This window comes from Oryzias latipes, chromosome 11 (assembly GCF_002234675.1).
Source record: "Oryzias latipes chromosome 11, ASM223467v1".
NCBI lineage: Eukaryota > Metazoa > Chordata > Actinopteri > Beloniformes > Adrianichthyidae > Oryzias > Oryzias latipes.
In genome coordinates this window covers 15,635,335-15,653,451 of record NC_019869.2, presented here as the reverse complement: position 1 = coordinate 15,653,451, position 18,117 = coordinate 15,635,335, and the positions used below count along the sequence as shown (strand labels likewise).

The 18,117-nt window shown below is 38.3% G+C and overlaps 1 protein-coding gene across 1 annotated transcript; it reads left to right on the top strand.

Annotated features, from left to right (window-relative positions):
- Positions 1–8,999: 8,999 nt before the first annotated feature.
- On the top strand, positions 9,000–18,007 carry LOC101175092 (hepatic lectin). Its single transcript, XM_004074264.4, has 6 exons — positions 9,000–9,213; positions 10,290–10,412; positions 11,544–11,705; positions 11,865–12,049; positions 13,638–13,753; positions 16,485–18,007. The coding sequence occupies exons 1-6, from the start codon at positions 9,126–9,128 to the stop codon at positions 16,642–16,644; spliced, it is 834 nt and encodes a 277-aa protein (XP_004074312.1). The 5' UTR covers positions 9,000–9,125; the 3' UTR covers positions 16,645–18,007.
- The last annotated feature ends 110 nt before the right edge of the window (positions 18,008–18,117 follow it).

Sequence of the window (18,117 nt, the reverse complement as noted above, 5' to 3'; positions counted from 1 at the left end):
GTGTGTCTTTTAATGCTCTGAAGACTTCCATTAATAATAAAGATTTAAAGTACTTAGGTTGCTTAAATCTGTCAATCAAACAATTTGTTTCTATTATTAACCTTTTTGATATTTCAGCTGTTTCCCACTTGAAGTTGTAAACTTCTTAAAGCTGCATGAGGAGTGGTTTTCCAGGTTTGCTGTGATTGTTGTAAACATCATTACTCTGCACCTTTTATGATTCAGAATTATTGATGTACACTAAACATCTTTCTTTAAATGTTAAAATTCTCCCTCAAATTAGTTTTTAGTTAAATCTAGACTGATTGTGAAGCCAAATGCTGTTTTAGTGTGTCACGTTCAGCTCGTAGTCTCGGAGGCCATCCTCATGGTAGAAGCACAGGCGGAGTCTCAGGACTTGATTTTTTACTCAAACTTTATTTTCCAATTTCTTCTGTTGGCATTTCACAGTCATGGCCCAGCTCTAACCACCAACCAACAACAAAACCCAATGGTTACAACTCCCACCTTTATAGGATTTCACCTTTGGGAGCTACCATCCACCCAGGTTCCCACAGAAAATCTATTTACACAAAATATTAAAATATGTACATTCAAAGTTCCCCTAACCCCTATAAAAATAGATAATTTCCCCATGCAAAAATAGAATACACAGACTGTTCCTAAAACATTTCAATAATTCACTCCAATACTAAAATTACTAATCTAAATCTCCCCTGTTAACTATACAATGATTTTGGTTCCCTCCCTGGAACCAATATAAGGTCCTTGTACCCTTAGGGACCTCTTTTGCTGGCGGACCATTTCTGACACAGAAAACAGAGGTAAGTCATCACAATCAGACAAGGCATAGACAAGGCAGCAGGTGTAAAACAAATATTTAAATCTATGTGTTTTCACAGGTGCTCCTGACCTAGAAGAACATTGCTGCCGCTGCTTAACTTTAACTGCACCAAAACAATAAACTCTGTCAATGAACCTTTTCTGTCTGTTTCTTTAATGTGACAGCTGCTCGTTGTCACATTTCCTCACCCCCTCTCCCAAGTTTACAGTACATCAATTCTCATGAACACGGGACAAACAGTCTGCCACACAGTTGGTCTTTCCTGCTCGATATTGCACTGTGAAATCATAGGCTTGAAGAGACAGGTACCATGCAGTGAGACGTGTATTGGAGTCTTTCATTCTCCTCAGCCATTGCAGGGCACGATGATCTGTCTCTAGGCAGAAGTGGCGCCCCAGCAGATAGTACCTCAGAGAGTCAATCGCCCACTTCATGGCCAAACACTCCTTCTCCACTGTAGAGTATCGGGTCTCTCGGTCGAGGAGTTTCCTGCTTAGGAACAGCACTGGATGCCTCTCCCCTTCAGCTTCTTGCACCAAGACTGCTCCAAGTCCAACAGCAGATGCATCTGTTTGCAGGATGAAGGGTCGAGTGAAGTCAGGGCTGTATAGAACAGACTCACTTGTGATGGCCCCCTTTAGATCCCGAAACGCTGCATCACAGTCCTCAGTCCAAACAACCTTGTTAGGTGCAGAAGCCCTGGTGAGATCAGTAAGAACAGCTGCTCGATCTGCAAAATGGGGAATAAATTTACTGTACCACCCAACCAGCCCTACAAAGGCCCGCACTTTCTTCTTGGTTGTGGGTATCTGATATTCCTGAATGGCTTCCACTTTGCCAACACGTGGTTTCACCAGACCCTGACCCACAACATGGCCCAGATACTCGACCTGTTGTTGGGCCACGACACATTTGCCTGGGTTGATCGTCAGTCCCGCTGCTTTTATTAGATGGAGAACATGGCGCAGATGAGACATGTGGTCCCGCCAGGAGTGGCTGAAAATTATAACATCATCCAGATATGCCGCTGCAAACTGGGGAAAATCTCTCAGAATCTCATCCATGAGCCTCTGAAATGTCGCTGGTGCCCCCTGGAGACCAAATGGCATCACCTTGAATTGAAACTTGCCATAAGGTGTTGTAAATGCTGTCAGCTCCTTGGTCTCTTGTGCAAGTGCCACTTGCCAGTAGCCTTTACTCAAGTCGAGCGTAGTGATGAATTTTGATTTTCCAACCCTCTCCAACAGTTCATCTATTCGTGGCATCGGGTATGACTGGATCTTTGATACTGCATTTAGATATCTGAAATCAATGCAAAATCTCAGTGATCCATCCTTCTTTGGGACCAACACAACAGGACTGCACCACTCACTGGTTGATGGCTCAATGACGCCCAGCTTCAACATCAGTTCAATCTCCTTCTCGAGCTTTACAACCAAACGTTCTGGAATTCTGTAGTACCTTCGACGGGGAACTGCATCTTCCTTCAGGTGAACCTTGTGCTGAACCAGTGTGGTGAATCCTGGTGTCTCCTTGAAAAGTTCTGCATCTAATAATCGCCCCACCTCCCTCTGCCGATCCGGTTGGAGATGTGACACATCGACAGGGCTGGATGCCATTTCTTCATGTGGAAACAACTTCTCCCTCTCCTCCTCATCATCATCAGCCACCCGGATAAAGAGTGTCTGGTTGCACTCCTGCTTGTTTGATGCTGGTAGCTGAAACTCCTTCAACAGATTTACATGGAAGCGCTGATGTTTTTTTAATTTTTCAGGCATGTAAAGTTCATAGGTGACCTCACCCAAACGTTTGGTGATGCTGTAAGGACCCTGCCATCTGGCCAACAGCTTATTGTCACTGGTGGGGAGGAGCAACAGCACCTGCTGACCAACCTGGAAAATTCTATCTCTGGCTTTCTTGTCATACCACGTCTTCTGTTGTGCTTGTGCTGACCTCATGTGTTCTTGTGCCAACGTACTCATCCTTTCAAGCCTCTCTCTCATCTTCAGGACGTAGGACACCACATTGTCTTTATCCGTCACTGGCTTCTCCCAGTAATCTTTGAGGAGATCAAGTGGTCCTCTGACCTGGCGACCATAAAGAAGTTCAAAAGGTGAAAAACCTGTTGATGCTTGTGGCACTTCCCGGTATGCAAACAAAAGATAAGGCAGCCATTGGTCCCAGTCCGCGCCTGTCTCCGACACAAACTTGCGTAGCATGGTTTTCAGGGTTTGATTGAATCTTTCGACCAGTCCATCTGTCTGGGGGTGGTATGGGGTGGTCTTAATGCCCTTAACTCCTAGCAGACTATACACTTGTTTTAACAGTTTGGAAAGGAAGTTGGTGCCACAGTCTGTCAGAATCTCTTTTGGTATGCCCACTCTGGAGAACAGTTGAATAAGGCAGTTTGCTATTTGTCTTGCTTTAACTGATCTCAGGGGAAAAGCTTCCGGGTAACGTGTGGCATAATCACAAATAACCAAAATGTATTTATGACCTGATGAACTTTTCTCAAGTGGCCCCACTATGTCCATGCCTATTCTGTCAAAGGGGGTCTCAATAAGTGGTAAAGGCTGGAGTGGAGCCCGGGCAACTCCCTGTGGTGCTGTTAACTGACATATTTCACATGAAGCACAGAACTCCTTTAACTGGGTATACATAGCAGGCCAAACAAACCTATTAGCTATTCTGTTGAGTGACTTCTGGAAAGCTAAGTGACCAGCCCATGGGATGGAATGACCAATCCCCATAACTTTCTTTGAAAAACATTGCGGCAGTGCTAAGGCTTCAACTGTTCCATGACGTTGGTAAAGGATGCCATTTTTAATCAGATAAATCTTATCTGTCAGACACTCTACTCTACCGGTCTTCTGCCCTTCTATTTCTGAGACTTTGTCAAACCATACTTTAAGTCTGGGGTCAGCTCTTTGGAGAGCAGCTATATCAGCTGGAACTTGGAAATCCAAAACGTGGCTGGGTTGTTTCTCATCATCACACTGTGTTTCAACTGTAGCCAAGAACTTTTCTCTTCTTCTCTGAGCTCTAGATTTTCGCACTTTCACAGGAGATATTTCTAACTCGGTGTTGTGAAAAGGAAGCTCCTCAAGTAGATTTCTAGCTGCATTTGCTCTTGTTGTTACTATATTGCAAAGAGAAACTGCATGCTGATGATCTGATCCAACTGGCTTCCTCTGAGCCTGAACAGATGTCTCACAAACACCTCCATCCATCTTTGCATGCGCTTGTTGTATTAAATCAAAAAGCAAAGGTACATCTCTACCCAATATAACAGAAAAAGGCAGCTCTGGCACAAGGACTACTGGCATGAGATAAGTTTGACCATCTATAGTTAGATAAACTTCAGCAGTACGATACGCTTTCTCATCACCATGAACACAACCGATGGTAGCAGTAGCTTCATTCCATAAATCTCTTGGAACCAGACTCTCCAGAACAACCGATTTAAAGCAACCAGAGTCTAGCAAAGCCTCTTTTCTCTGACCATTAATCAATACAGGTACTGTCACAACTTCTTTCTGGACCTGAACCGGCTGAGAGGGTCTAGGCACTGTACATAGCAGGGAAGGTGGATTTTGTCTAGTGGCAGGACAAGTATACTGGGTGTGGCCTATTTCATTACATTGATAACAGCGGACATTCTGCTTAGAACTAGAAAATGAACGTCTGCTCTCCTTGGCTTTAGCTGAAAATTGCCTGGGGCTATTATGCATTCTACTATGTGTTTGACCACCCCTTTCACCCGCATAAGACTTACTCCGCCCAGAGAAGTAGCTGTCACGGCCAAAGTTAGGTCTTCCTCTCCCGCTTCTAGCTGATAGAAAAACTTCTGCTAGACGTGAAGCCTCTTCTGCAGACTGTGGATCTCTTTCACGAATCCAAATTTCCATTTCTGGGTTCATCATCCGAAGAAACTGCTCCAGGATTAACTTCTCAGAAATCTCTTTCACAGTGCAGGCTTCCGGTTTCACCCATTTGTTGAAAAGTTCCCTCAGGCGCACATAGAGTTCACGTGGGGTCTCTCCAGGATTGATGTCCAAAGCACGAAATCTTTTCCTGTATGTCTCTGCCGTGATCTCATATTTGGCCAGAATTACTTCTTTGACCTTCTCGTAGTCTTCAGAGTCATCAAAATCCATAAGCACATATGCACTTCGTGCTTTACCTGTGAGCAATGGGATGAGCTGAATAGCCCATTCCTCTTTAGGCCAGCGGCAAACAGTAGCTATCCTTTCGAATGTCATGAGATAGTGTTCGATGTCATCTTCAGGCGAAAGTGGTAAGATCTTGGGTTGTTTTTGCAGTATTGGTCCCCGTTGTGTGGGTGGGACAGGTCCACAGCTGGTTGGCATAGCAAGCTGCACGTCATCAGCCCCTTCTCCAACATCATCATCATCATCATCCTCCTGCTCCGCTCTGGTCTCAAAATCATCTTTTAATTCTTTTACTTGTGTTTGGAGCATCTGAAATTGATGCTGGAGGTTTTTCCATCTTTGGTCTTGGCGTGCAGACTCCTTTTCCACCAGTTTATCTCTGGATGCCTGAGATTGGACGAGAGTCTTCACCAGAGTAGTCAACTCCTCCAATTTATCTGGTTCATCTGGAGCAGCTGCTCCTTCCTGGTGAGATGAGGTGGCTTTATCATCATCCAAAGGAAGATCAGGGGTCTCAGTCTTTTTTCCTCTTGTCATTTTCTGCACTGTGCATTTAATTGTTTGCTTCTGACACCACTTGTCACGTTCAGCTCGTAGTCTCGGAGGCCATCCTCATGGTAGAAGCACAGGCGGAGTCTCAGGACTTGATTTTTTACTCAAACTTTATTTTCCAATTTCTTCTGTTGGCATTTCACAGTCATGGCCCAGCTCTAACCACCAACCAACAACAAAACCCAATGGTTACAACTCCCACCTTTATAGGATTTCACCTTTGGGAGCTACCATCCACCCAGGTTCCCACAGAAAATCTATTTACACAAAATATTAAAATATGTACATTCAAAGTTCCCCTAACCCCTATAAAAATAGATAATTTCCCCATGCAAAAATAGAATACACAGACTGTTCCTAAAACATTTCAATAATTCACTCCAATACTAAAATTACTAATCTAAATCTCCCCTGTTAACTATACAATGATTTTGGTTCCCTCCCTGGAACCAATATAAGGTCCTTGTACCCTTAGGGACCTCTTTTGCTGGCGGACCATTTCTGACACAGAAAACAGAGGTAAGTCATCACAATCAGACAAGGCATAGACAAGGCAGCAGGTGTAAAACAAATATTTAAATCTATGTGTTTTCACAGGTGCTCCTGACCTAGAAGAACATTGCTGCCGCTGCTTAACTTTAACTGCACCAAAACAATAAACTCTGTCAATGAACCTTTTCTGTCTGTTTCTTTAATGTGACAGCTGCTCGTTGTCACATAGTGTGCATCCAAAACTTTAGACCCTTAAAGTGTCATAACTCATAACTGGGAGAAACAAATAGTTTATTGTTCCTCAGAATAAAAACGGGACAGGCTACGCAGCACAGCCCCTTCCTGACAGGAGGAGGGCAGCAATGAGGAGTTTTACAAGACTGAGAAGTTGAGAGAAACCGACCAGCTATCCAAAGAAGACTGATGGCTGCTGCTCACTCTGTATTAGTGCAATATACAATGAAATCCAGAGCTTTAAATGTGCTGACTCAGATCTGATGCAGGAGATGAGTCTCTTGCTGGGAAATCATTGAGCCTGAGAGCAAATCCTCCTCCTGAGACATCAGAACCACTCAGCCCTCTTCACTCAAACATCCTAGTCTATAACAAAACTGAAATAGACAGTCTTACAAATCCAGAAACAGTTATCAACAGGCGCTAATGAAGGCCTCCAAATCTATCAACGAGGTCCCAAACAGGCATGCAACCACAAGGCTGGAAACTTGCAAACGAATCTCTGGCAGAGGGTGAAGGAGCACAGAATGAGAGTATATGCAGATGAGCAGGAAAGCAGCAGAATCTTGATAACTTCCTGTTTTCATTGTAGCAGCTCAGAGATTTTGTAAAATCCAAAATATTATATTGTATGCTAAAGCTTTTCATGTTTCCTTGTAAACTTTAATGAAATGTGAACAAATTTCAGATGTTATATTGTTAAATATGTCACTGTTCATCATTTAGATCTGGATTTTTGTCACTAAAAGAAGGAAAGAAGATCTCCGTGTGGATGAAGAGTCAATGATCCAAGAATAGCACCTCCAGAGTTTTTTTTTTACCGCAGTCTGGACTGAAATCATCTTCTCAGATTTCCTGGAAAAGATACTATAATGAATGTTCATTATCAACACTTAAGTATGTGCATAGAACAAAAAAGCTGCATTGTATCCCATAGTTTTAGTACATTTTGCTGTAAGGGTATGAGCCCTGCATCTATTGTTCTTGTATAATATTTATATCTTTGGTTAACCTGCATTCAATCATTTACACATATGGCCTAAGTTATGAGGTAAAGGTGTAAATGGAAGTGTCACAGATTTTATGTATTTTTTAGAAATAGTCTCAGAAGTGTATATTTAGTTTATTGATGTTTTATCCCTTAGTTTTCTCCTGCATTTCCTGTTTTTCTTTTAATGCATTTGTTTCCGTTGCTTCCTTGGGTGCGTTAAATCCACCAGTGCATAGTTGTCTTATTAATTATGTGACTACCCTTGATGTCATACCTGCTTTTTGTTTTTATTATCAAACCTTTATTTATACAGGATGATCTTGTGACAATATTCTTGTCACAAGAACAAGCAGACGACTGGATCAAAATGCAGTAGGTTTATTAGCTCAACTAAAAGTCCACAAAGCTAAATCAGGGTCAGGCAGGCAGTAGTCAATAACAGGCATGAGATTATCAGAGGAGAGATGGAGTAGTCAAGATCCAGGCAAGAATCAGGGCTGGCAAAACAGGGTCAGGAGACAAAAGATCAGGTCCAAATATAACACTAAGTACAGAGGTCAGAGGGACAGAAACAATACTTCACACTGAGCTTCACTCAGTGCTGTGCTTAAGTATACCGTGGTTGATGAATGAATGAGAGTCAGGCGTGCAGCATTCAGAAAGTGTGCGCTGGGGTTGCTGGGAGCTGTAGTCTGACTAATGACCAGAGGGAGAGACATAGTTCTGACTTCTGTATGTATAAAAACGGTTACAATTCAGTAAAGAAGAGTCAAATATGACATTTGAACACCATTCGATTAACTAAATGTTACAAGCTATGACGTTTGCGTATTTTTGTATTGTATATATTTGTTAGATAAAAATATGTTTCTCTTGTGGAGCTGTAGTCTTTGTAAGTCAAATTCTTAAATTGTGTATTTTGCACTAAATATTCTTTACTTTTTCCTTGTGTTTATTTTTCATTGTATCCGTGATACAATAAAAGAAAATAATGTAAAATGTAATACAATTATGCTGTTGAATCATGTTTTACGTCACTTATCAAAAAAAATTATTGAAATTTAAATCTGTTTACAACTACTTCTATTGGAAACTTTATATGACAAAATAGCACAAAAATGTTTTTCTATCTGTCAGGGTTTCTCCCTTTTCCCCGACAGCAGAATTACTTTTGCTCTCACTTTTCCAGCTCATTCCATTCATCAGGACCAGCTTGTCTTTGTATTAATGTCTTTTGCATTTATAACATTCTGCTCCAGTTTCTGAATTTTCTTTTTACATTATTTTTTTTACGTGAGTATTATTATTCTAAAATAACGATTAGATAAATATTATCTTGAGAAAAATATTATTTAATAACTATATACTTTAATCCTTAATAGAAAATGTTTTAATAAAAGTTAGAATACATGCGTATTAAAATGTTTTCAGAATATAATGTAAAAATTGAAGTGACATTTACATGCTTTATTTATTTATGTTGTAAAAAAATAAAGTAACTGCGTATTGGGTGGCAGTGGCTCAGGCGGTTGAGCAGGTAATCCAAGGGTCAGTGGTTCGATCCCCGCTCCCCCCAGCCAACTGTTGTTTTGTCCTTGGGCTAGACACTTCACCCTCCTTGCCTCTAGAGTGTCTCCACTGCTGTGTGAATCAGTACGAATGTCCCGGTGATGGTCAGAGGGGCCGTGGGCGCGAACCTGCAGCCACGCCTCTGTCAGTCTGCCCCAGGGCAGCTGTAGCTACGTCAGTAGTTACCATCAGTACCTAGTACCTGAAGTTTTGCCAGAGGTTTCAGAGGCTTCTGTCAGTCTAGTTTCTACATGTTCCACCGACCGCTAAAATGTCAAACTCCGTGGCTTTTTCCAAACTGGTGGATGACGAAGGCAATCGGGACACGTTAAGACACAGAGCTGATGTGCAGCACAGCGGTGAGTTCAGTCCAGATGTTCTGTTGCGTCCTCACGCGGAACACTAGGTTCAATCTCTGTCATCTAAATAAAAACATACACTTTAGTGCCCCTTCTGTGCCCCTTCTGTTGTAATATTTTAGACCTACAGTTCTGCTAAACATTACAAGTGTTCTACAAAGTTGTTAAATTTAATAGTTTATTTTTATAACATTGTTTTTGTAACACATTTTGTTTATTTTTGTTTTAATTTTGGTTATTTTTTTAAAATCTATTTTTAATCCAATCGATTGACTATTGCTTGCTATTCTTTTTTTTTTAATTACAAAAAACATCAATTATGTAATGAGAAAAGGTCATATCTGAAAGATTTTGTGTTTATTTGTTAGTGTATTCAACATTTATGATTATCCATTATTTTCTTTTGAGCAGCAAAGGCTGAATCAGCTAAAATGTGTTGCATCATATTATCAAATAGTGTATGAAAAGTCAATGTGAGCACTAACTGTTAAAATAACGATCAATTATTTCTATTTAATCTGAAAACATTACCTTTCTCACAGATATATACTTTGTCTGACCTTGAAAGATAACAGCATTTGCATCAGAGAAAACAATCTTCATAGTTTACTTAACAATATGGAGCATGATAAAGGACGGTTAGAAGAAAACTGAGAAAAAAGACAAAGCTTAGTTACAGTCTTTCTGTAACCTCCATTATTTCTTTGTTTTCGATCATATTTAGTTTAGTCTCTAGAGTTGTGTAATATGTACAACTTCAATTAGGTTTAAGCACCAGAAACAAACAAGTTTAGAGCGAAAAAAGAACTAATTTTTCCTGTCACAAAACACCTTGTGATTTTTAATATTTTATTTGAGTTAGAATGAGAATTTGAAATTGTCACAAAGGGTTAAAAATGCTTTCTCACAGAAGGTCTAATACTATGTTAGAATCCTAATGTAATTTTCTTTCTGATTTAAGTGCTAATTACCGGTAAGTCATTTTTTTCTTACATTCTGGTATTTTTTTGCCTTTGTGGGACATTTTTTCTTTTTATAAAAACAGTTTTTTTTACATAACAGAGTTTTTTCTCCAGATCTGGCAGTGTTTCCGGTCAGAGTGACTTCCCTGGTCCAAAGTCCTTACAGATTGGCCACCATCTGCCTGGCTTCACTTTGTGCCATTCTGCTCATCTCCATCATAGCTGTCAGTGCTCACTGTGAGTACCTCTGTTTTTTTCCCCTTCTGGTTTGAACATAAGAGCATGCTTTAATAACGACGAGTCCATGCTGACCTGCTGTAAGCATATTTCCCTGCTCCCAGCAGAGCTGTAGTGGAGTTCCTCTTGGAGCACTAAAGAGTCCAAAGCTGACAGTAAAGGAGGAACAGTGGCAGAGTCAGACAAAAACTTTTTAGCCTTCTGGAATTAAAAGAAGCAGAAGTTGCATTTAAGTGCAAAGTCGGATCCCTCTTTTTCTTCTATGGTTTAAGTCTAGTAATTCATCAGTTTTCTTGTCTCTGTCATAGAGATACCTTTTTTAATTTATTTTGACATGACATGTATCAACACAATCAAACATGAGCTTATTTTATCCGTATCTCAAAGTAAATATTTGGCATCTTCATTGATAAAGTGTGATCTGTGGAAAATGCAAACAGGATACAAGATTAAGTATGTTAATGTTGTAACACCAATCTAATGAAGTCGATCTTTTATAATTTTTGACGACCCGTTCCTTTAGATTAACCCAAGGGCGTGGTTTTATCATGGCAATAACAAATAAGACTATATTATCAAAAATAGTTTTTGGCTATTTTCCCAAAGTCTACATTTGCTTTTTCTTCTGGATCAACTGTTTTGTTTTTGAATTTTTTAGTATTACTATTGGTGTCAACTTAATTGCTAAAAAAGAGCATTTTGGTTGAGTTGATGTGACTTGTAATGACATAGTTGAGTTAAAAAGTTAAAAAGCAGCTTTATGACAAAACCAGATTCATATAAATTTGTATTTAGGTCCAAGAAAACTAAACTACATCCACTGTTGCATTTTTTTGCTTTTTGGAATGAAATGTTGCAGACCTTACACCAAAAAAAATCACTTTTTTAAGCATCACTATGGTCTTAAGACACAGCGGTCCTTCCAACCAGCACAGCAGACGCTGTTTTACAGAGGGTGTGCTGAGACAACCAGAAGGAAGTCTCTACCCATCAGTTGGTGGCACCAATAAATTACAGTAAAAACTTAAAACAGTCCCCCAGATTTCTCCAGTTTTTCTCCAATAATCCATTTTTTGTGGACAGGATTATCTAATGGGTCGCTGATTTATCTCTTTTTTTGTATTTCCACAGATAAGAACAGATCTCAGAGGGGTGATGAGGGAACCACATTGATGCAGACAGATGTCTCTGCTCTAACAGCCTTAATCAGCAAACTGCAGCAGGAGAATAAACAGCTGCAGGAAGAGAAAAGGGCTCTGCTGGCCAAACTGGATCTCAAATTAACCACCAAAGGTATACTAATCTGTAAACCAATGTGCTTATTTTTTTTACATTTATAATAAATGTACCCACCTGTAAGATTTGTTTTCACTTTTATTTTACAGTTGTTTCAGCTGAATTATCATGAGCAAAAAACATGTGTTTTGCCTCACTTTATCTTTTCTTAATCAGCTCCTCCTGTGGTTAGCCTGATGCCAAGCATGACTGGGGTGCCAGTCGAATGTCCCACAAACTGGCATCTCTTCAACAGCAGCTGTTACTTCATCTCCACACAGATGAAACCTTGGAGAGACAGTCAGACATATTGTCAGAGGCAAGGAGCACACCTTGCCATCATCCACACCGCTGAGGAGCAGGTACATCACTGATTTGCATTCAGGTAGATTTAATATGTTTAAATGCGATTGACATAGAGGAGGGTGTTTTATTGGGTACGATCCACTACTGTCTTCTCTGGAATCTTCAAGGAAAGTGTTTCTTTGGAACACTTTACACTAACTGTGGAATATGTAGCTCAAGCCAGTGTTAATTCCAAGCCTATATCTGTGGTGTTTAAAGAAGAAAGAACTGAATTTACAAGCTTATTACAGTCACTTGTACTGAATGAACTTTAATGCTTTTTAAATGTGGAAATTGTGTCACATGAAAAAAACAATCATTGTAGAATCTTAAAGCTCTTACAAACTGAGAACATCTGCAGCATGCTAACCCCTGGGGTCAGTTGGTTTTAGTTGGTCTGTGTTCTATCTATTCATTTCACTTAGTTTCTTTATGAAACACCAGCTCACAAACAAGGTTTGTTACTACATTTTGATTTTTTTTTTCATTTATGATGCATTTTTGTATAGAAAAGAATGATGAGGTGGCAGATTCTACATTTAAGAAAATATTAGTAAGTTTTGTTGAAAAGAGAAACTTCCAACCTGTTGAAACTTGATCTTTGTCCTTTGTTTGACTCATAACATTCTACAGATATAGGGAAGCAAGTTTATCTTTATGACACATTAAATACAGACGCAATTTGATTCATTTTGACAATTTATCTGTTATTATTTATATATATAATTTAATTATCTGCTTTGACATCTAACTTCAAACACACATTAGGTTTGCAGGACTTAGATTTGTTCAGGACATCATGTTCATGATGGGAGCTTGGTGGTCATTTTTGAAGCAAAAACAGGAAAAAGGATGAAGCAGAAGATAATTTTTTGTAAAGTAAAATGGCAGACAAAGCATTTTAATGTGACACATTGACTTGCTAAAAGAAGATAAGCGTTTGAGTAGGAAACTTCAAACCAAAGGAAATTAAAAGAGGATCTTTTAGATGAAGTTTTTGTCTCTGCCATTTTTTGCCTATTGATAATAAAGCTGAATTTTTTATTTGATTTAATATAATTTGTCTGGGCAAATCTTTAAGTGGTCTGTAAAAAGGACACTGCCCCTCTACCGGTGCTCCTCAAAGTCCTGCTGTCTGCCTTTTTTTCTTCTCTGCCGATTCTGATCTTCATCTTTCACTTGAATGTTTTTATTATTGTTGTTTTTTTTGTTTTTTTTTTACAATTTTGTGTTTTCTAAGAAAGTGTGCATTTGTCAAAGACAAAAAAATGTTAGCACACTCTTGATTATTAAGGTGAAATGAATTTACCCATAAAAAGCTTTGGATGCTGGAAATGTTTTCACAGGCACTTGATCTATTTAAAGCCCCCTTTCTAATTCAGAAACCAGTTTTTCTTTGTTTTGACTCAAGGGGGGATACTGATAGTGACTTCATCCATATTTTTGGATCTGACAAGTCAAATTGTCATCAAAGGAGAAACACACATCAGCCAATATTGTGTCCATCTTTAAAACTACCTCACTGACAGAAGTTTCTGATCAATGAAATGAATAAATGTGTTTAATACAATTTATTGTTTCCTTTATCTATCTGCTTTCTGCCAGACTTTCCTGTGGGATCTTCTTCCCAGAGCCCACTGGAATGCCTACTGGTTCGGAATCTCAGACAGACAGAAGGAAGACGAGTGGAAGTGGGTCGATGGAACATCTGTAGAGAAAAGGTTATTTCAGTTCATTCCACATTTAACTACCACCAACACATAAATATCATAATTTTGTTACATAACAATAAACGGTTGAACTGTCGAGCTTCCTTTAATCACGACGACACGTCTGGTGCCATTTCACTGGGCCGACTTCAGTCAGACTGTGATGTAAAAAAATGAGCCAACGCAAACTAAACACTAACAGACTTTCACCTTTGTTTTGGCTAAACTTTGCATACTGCAGATTTAGAAAGAGGTTCGATCTGTTGACCTGATTTACCTGATTTTTTTCTGTTTATGTTAGAGCCAACATGCCCAAATGCACAATAATTAAAGACACTTTGTTTTTAAAAGCAATGCTTTGACCGTTTTCTGCCAATTTCTGACTTTTTTTCAGGAAACAAAAATTTGAACCTTTACTCTTCTGTTACTTAGATTCCCATGGCATTTTAAAGACACTGTAAGGCACAAGTCACAACTGTTTATTACCTTACCCAAACACAGTAAAGACAAAAAAAATAGATCCAAGTTATAACTAGATGTTGGGGAACATCTGAGATCTTTAGGAAGCTGCTTCCATCAATGTGCAGCATTGCTGCCAAAAACCTTTGCACACAGTTGGGTTCTGATGCAAAGTTTTATTGGTGGACTGCTTTCTTCAGATCTCTGAGCCCTGAAGAGCTTGTGTACCATAAATAAACAGCAGTATTTGAGTTTAAAAAATAGACTTCAAAGTAGGGATTGAGCGTTCCCTCTTGTTTTCTAATATGAGTTTATAATGTCATGTAGGATTCTTGTTAAATAATGGAGATTTTTGGTTATACACTTTTGCTAAAATTAAACACACTATGGTAAAATCATTGACATAATAAAGATAAAAGAGGCAGCGGCAAGCCAGGAGTGAGAATGTGAATTGAAGAAACTAATGTCATGAGTGTGGCAAGAAAACATTTTTTTTAGGGTTAAACTGCAGTTAATTACACAAATATAGCCACATATTAACTTTTTAATCAAGCCAAAATGGAAATTATTGGCTCAATGTATGTGTATTTTTTCAATTAAAATGAAGTCATTTAAATTTGTTTGTTGCAGGGTTACTTACATTTAAAAAGATATTCCAGATGCTGTCTTGGTGCTGTTGTAACAAACAAAAGACGTACACATGCTGCATTTGAGGGAGTTTCATGTGATGAAGTTTAACAGGACAACCAAAGAGTTGAATGCCATGTAGACACCACAGTCTGGCTTTGATAACTACATTAACTCTGCTTAGAAACACTCTATCCAGTTCTTCTTTGCTCCCTTTATTTTTTAGAGTTTAATAAATATTGGAGCACAGTCTCCTTGCAGATTTGCCTTTTTTGGGGGGGGGTTTCTTTGTAGATTTGAGAACCACATGTTCTCAAGTAACCAGTGGTCTCAAATTTTATTGAAATGTGAGGGTCCCACATATATTTTTTATTGTTTTTGTTGAATAAGTAATCCTTTTTCTTTGAAAAATAGTAAAAAGTGAATTCTCCACAGACTGCTTGTGGTAGTTTTTTGTATACTGACTCTAAGGAGCCCCACATTGTTGAAGAACAGATTGTTTTCTCAGAATTTACAGTCTGACCTTTATCCTCTTTGTCTTTTTGCTGTTTTGCATTTTTAAGTTACTCTTTTTTTCCACTTCTGCTTCATGCAATGCTTTTAAACATTTTTTAATTTTTTCTCCAGTATGTTTTCCATCCTTTCCTGCTGAGTCAACAGCTTTTTTCAGAAAAGTCAGGCGGCTTGTCTTCCTTATTTTCACAATAGTAGTAAATGACTAAGATGTTAACATTCCTATTTTCTGACCTTTATTTCCCCCTTCATATTTTGGAGAACATAAGTAACTTTTTGTGTTTGGATCACGTTGTTGCGACCCTGTATGGCCTTCGGAGATTCGGATAGTTCAGGACACCAAAAATGTAATGTGCAGTTGGGAAAGGAAAATTCACACAAGAAGTCTGCATTACATTACCAACCTTTTGCAAAAAGGAAGAGTTGAAAAACACAACCAAGGCAGGCTCTGTCATTCTCTCTCTCTACAAAGCAGAAAGGCTATTTTTTATTGTCCAGCAAGGCAACATGTAAACTCGCAAAATACGTCATTGGACTCTGTGTTTTTGCATCAGTCAAGGATGCAAGTTTAGTCTACATTCCGCAGGTTTCTCTGTTCTATAAACACTCGAGCACAAAAAAGAAAACAGAGACCAGGAGTCACAGACAGGCCTGCTGCTTACATCGGCACATCTTATCAGGAAGCGAGCATATTTCACAATGCAATAGTAATGCATATTTATGGAATCAAGGATGGATAATCAAAACAGCATAAAAATCTAATGCAATCCCTGTTCACCTCCACAACGGAAAAGCATCCAAATAATTTAGCTTTTCTAATATTAAGTTCTTTTGATTTTTGCCTAACATTAAAACATTGACAAAGTTAACTTTTGTTGTTTTTTTAAGTCAAGTCCACATAACCTCTAGGCATCCAATTACACACTAATAATATAAATCCAACTTAAACAAAAGTTTTACCAATGTATGATTTAGCAAATGCACTACAAAAAGATAAAGCGACAGACGGGTTTCGAAGATGAATGAACTACTAAAAATACTATTTAAATTTATTTTTTATGTATTACTTTTCTCTACAGTAAACCAAAGTTCATAAATCTGGACAGCTATAACGATTATTCTGATTTGTTTTTTCTGTCTGTAGTTTCTGGGAAGAGGGGGAGCCTAACAACCACATCAACGAGGACTGCGGTTACATCGTGAAAACTCAGGTGCTGGAGCGCGTGGCGATTCGGAGCTGGTATGATGCTCCCTGTGAGATGTCCATAAAGTTCATCTGTGAGAAAGAAATGAAAACACAGTGAGCTTTGTCCAACCATCTGCCAAAAACAACAAGTTCTAGGATTTATTATGGTTTTACATTCCCAATCTCAGAGTTGTCCCACAATGGTTTTTACTGTGACTTTAATGTTAGTAACCTTTCTTTATCTGAGCCGTAGATTTGCAGTAGATTTACAGTTTAGAAGCAGTAACTTTTGGTGTTCTGTTCAACCATCAGGAGTGAACTCCATAACAGCAAAAAGCCTTTATCCTTCATGAATCATTACTCATGCCTGAGATAAAGACATCTTTGGGGGAAAGTTTAAAAATGAAATTCAGAAAACCAAGAACACGTTTTTTAAAAACTACATAGAAACTATTCAGAGGGAGTTACTGTTAACAGGAAAGTCAGTCCCTTAAGGCCACAGCTGCCATTTTTTCAAAACTGAAACAAGTTTAAATCTTCTGCTGCACAATAATAGGTTTTGAAACAAAGACTTTAATTGAAAAAATGTGCATTCCATTCATTTCCCATTGCATGAATAACATTGGAAAATCAAAGAGGAAAAAAAAGAAGTTATCTACTGTGATGTGAGAGACTATTAGGATAATTTTGCTAAGTAAATTTTATTTTAAAGACTAATTGGTCCCTGTGTTATAAGACAAAAAGTGTGTGATGACATGAATCCTTATAATAAAAGGTTTATTAAAAACCTTTTAATGCTTTTTTGGATGTGTGAATGCACAGTTCTGCATTTACCAACATTGTGAAGACCTTTTTTGAAGTTTTGTGGTGAAAACTTATCATAAAACTGCCACAGAAAAGAATTCATTAGTTGTGTTTTGCTGAAATTTGCAACCAATCAACAGAGAACTGCAATACGTAAGAAAATTTTATTCAGCCGTCCATTTTTTTTTTCTGTTGCCATCTGTTTGTATTCACTTACTGCATGTATATGTTCATGTCTGAGTTGCACCATCCCAGCTGCCTGTTTCTGCTGGGATGCACTGGAAGCTCTGTTATGATTCAGGCATGTTTTGGATTACAAACTATTTTACTTACATTTACATTGAATCATTTTAGATCTGTTGCAGACTACCGGTACTTTTTTGTTAATAAAAAAATGATCTATGAAGCTTTACCTTCATGTTCGTAAAGTTTTGCCTCAGTTTTTGGAAATATTTTTACATTTTTACTTTAACAAAATCAGGGCAAAAAAAGTAGTTTTCTTTTACTTTTTATTGATTTTATGATTAATTGTACATTTATAAATACGATTTTTTAATGAATTTTAGCTCACATAAATGTAAAAATATGTTTCAAGCAAATTCATCGTAAAAACTGATCTGCTTTAATATCACAAGACTAATGTCCCAGTTTTCTTCTTTAATAAAGATTTTTAAGAGTCAAATTTTGTAATGTGTTGTCTTGAAAAGGAGAGACTAAATATATTTAAGGTGGTCATTTTATTTTAAACTGATTCATCATAACTATTTAGTTATTATAATTATTATTA

Coding starts and splice junctions, on each gene's coding strand:
- LOC101175092 (XM_004074264.4), top strand. CDS start 9,126: ATGTCAAACTCCGTGGCTTTTTCCAAACTGGTGGATGACGAAGGCAAT. Junction 11,706..11,864: donor TCTCAAATTAACCACCAAAG/GTATACTAATCT, acceptor TTTCTTAATCAG/CTCCTCCTGTGGTTAGCCTG. Junction 13,754..16,484: donor GGAACATCTGTAGAGAAAAG/GTTATTTCAGTT, acceptor TTCTGTCTGTAG/TTTCTGGGAAGAGGGGGAGC.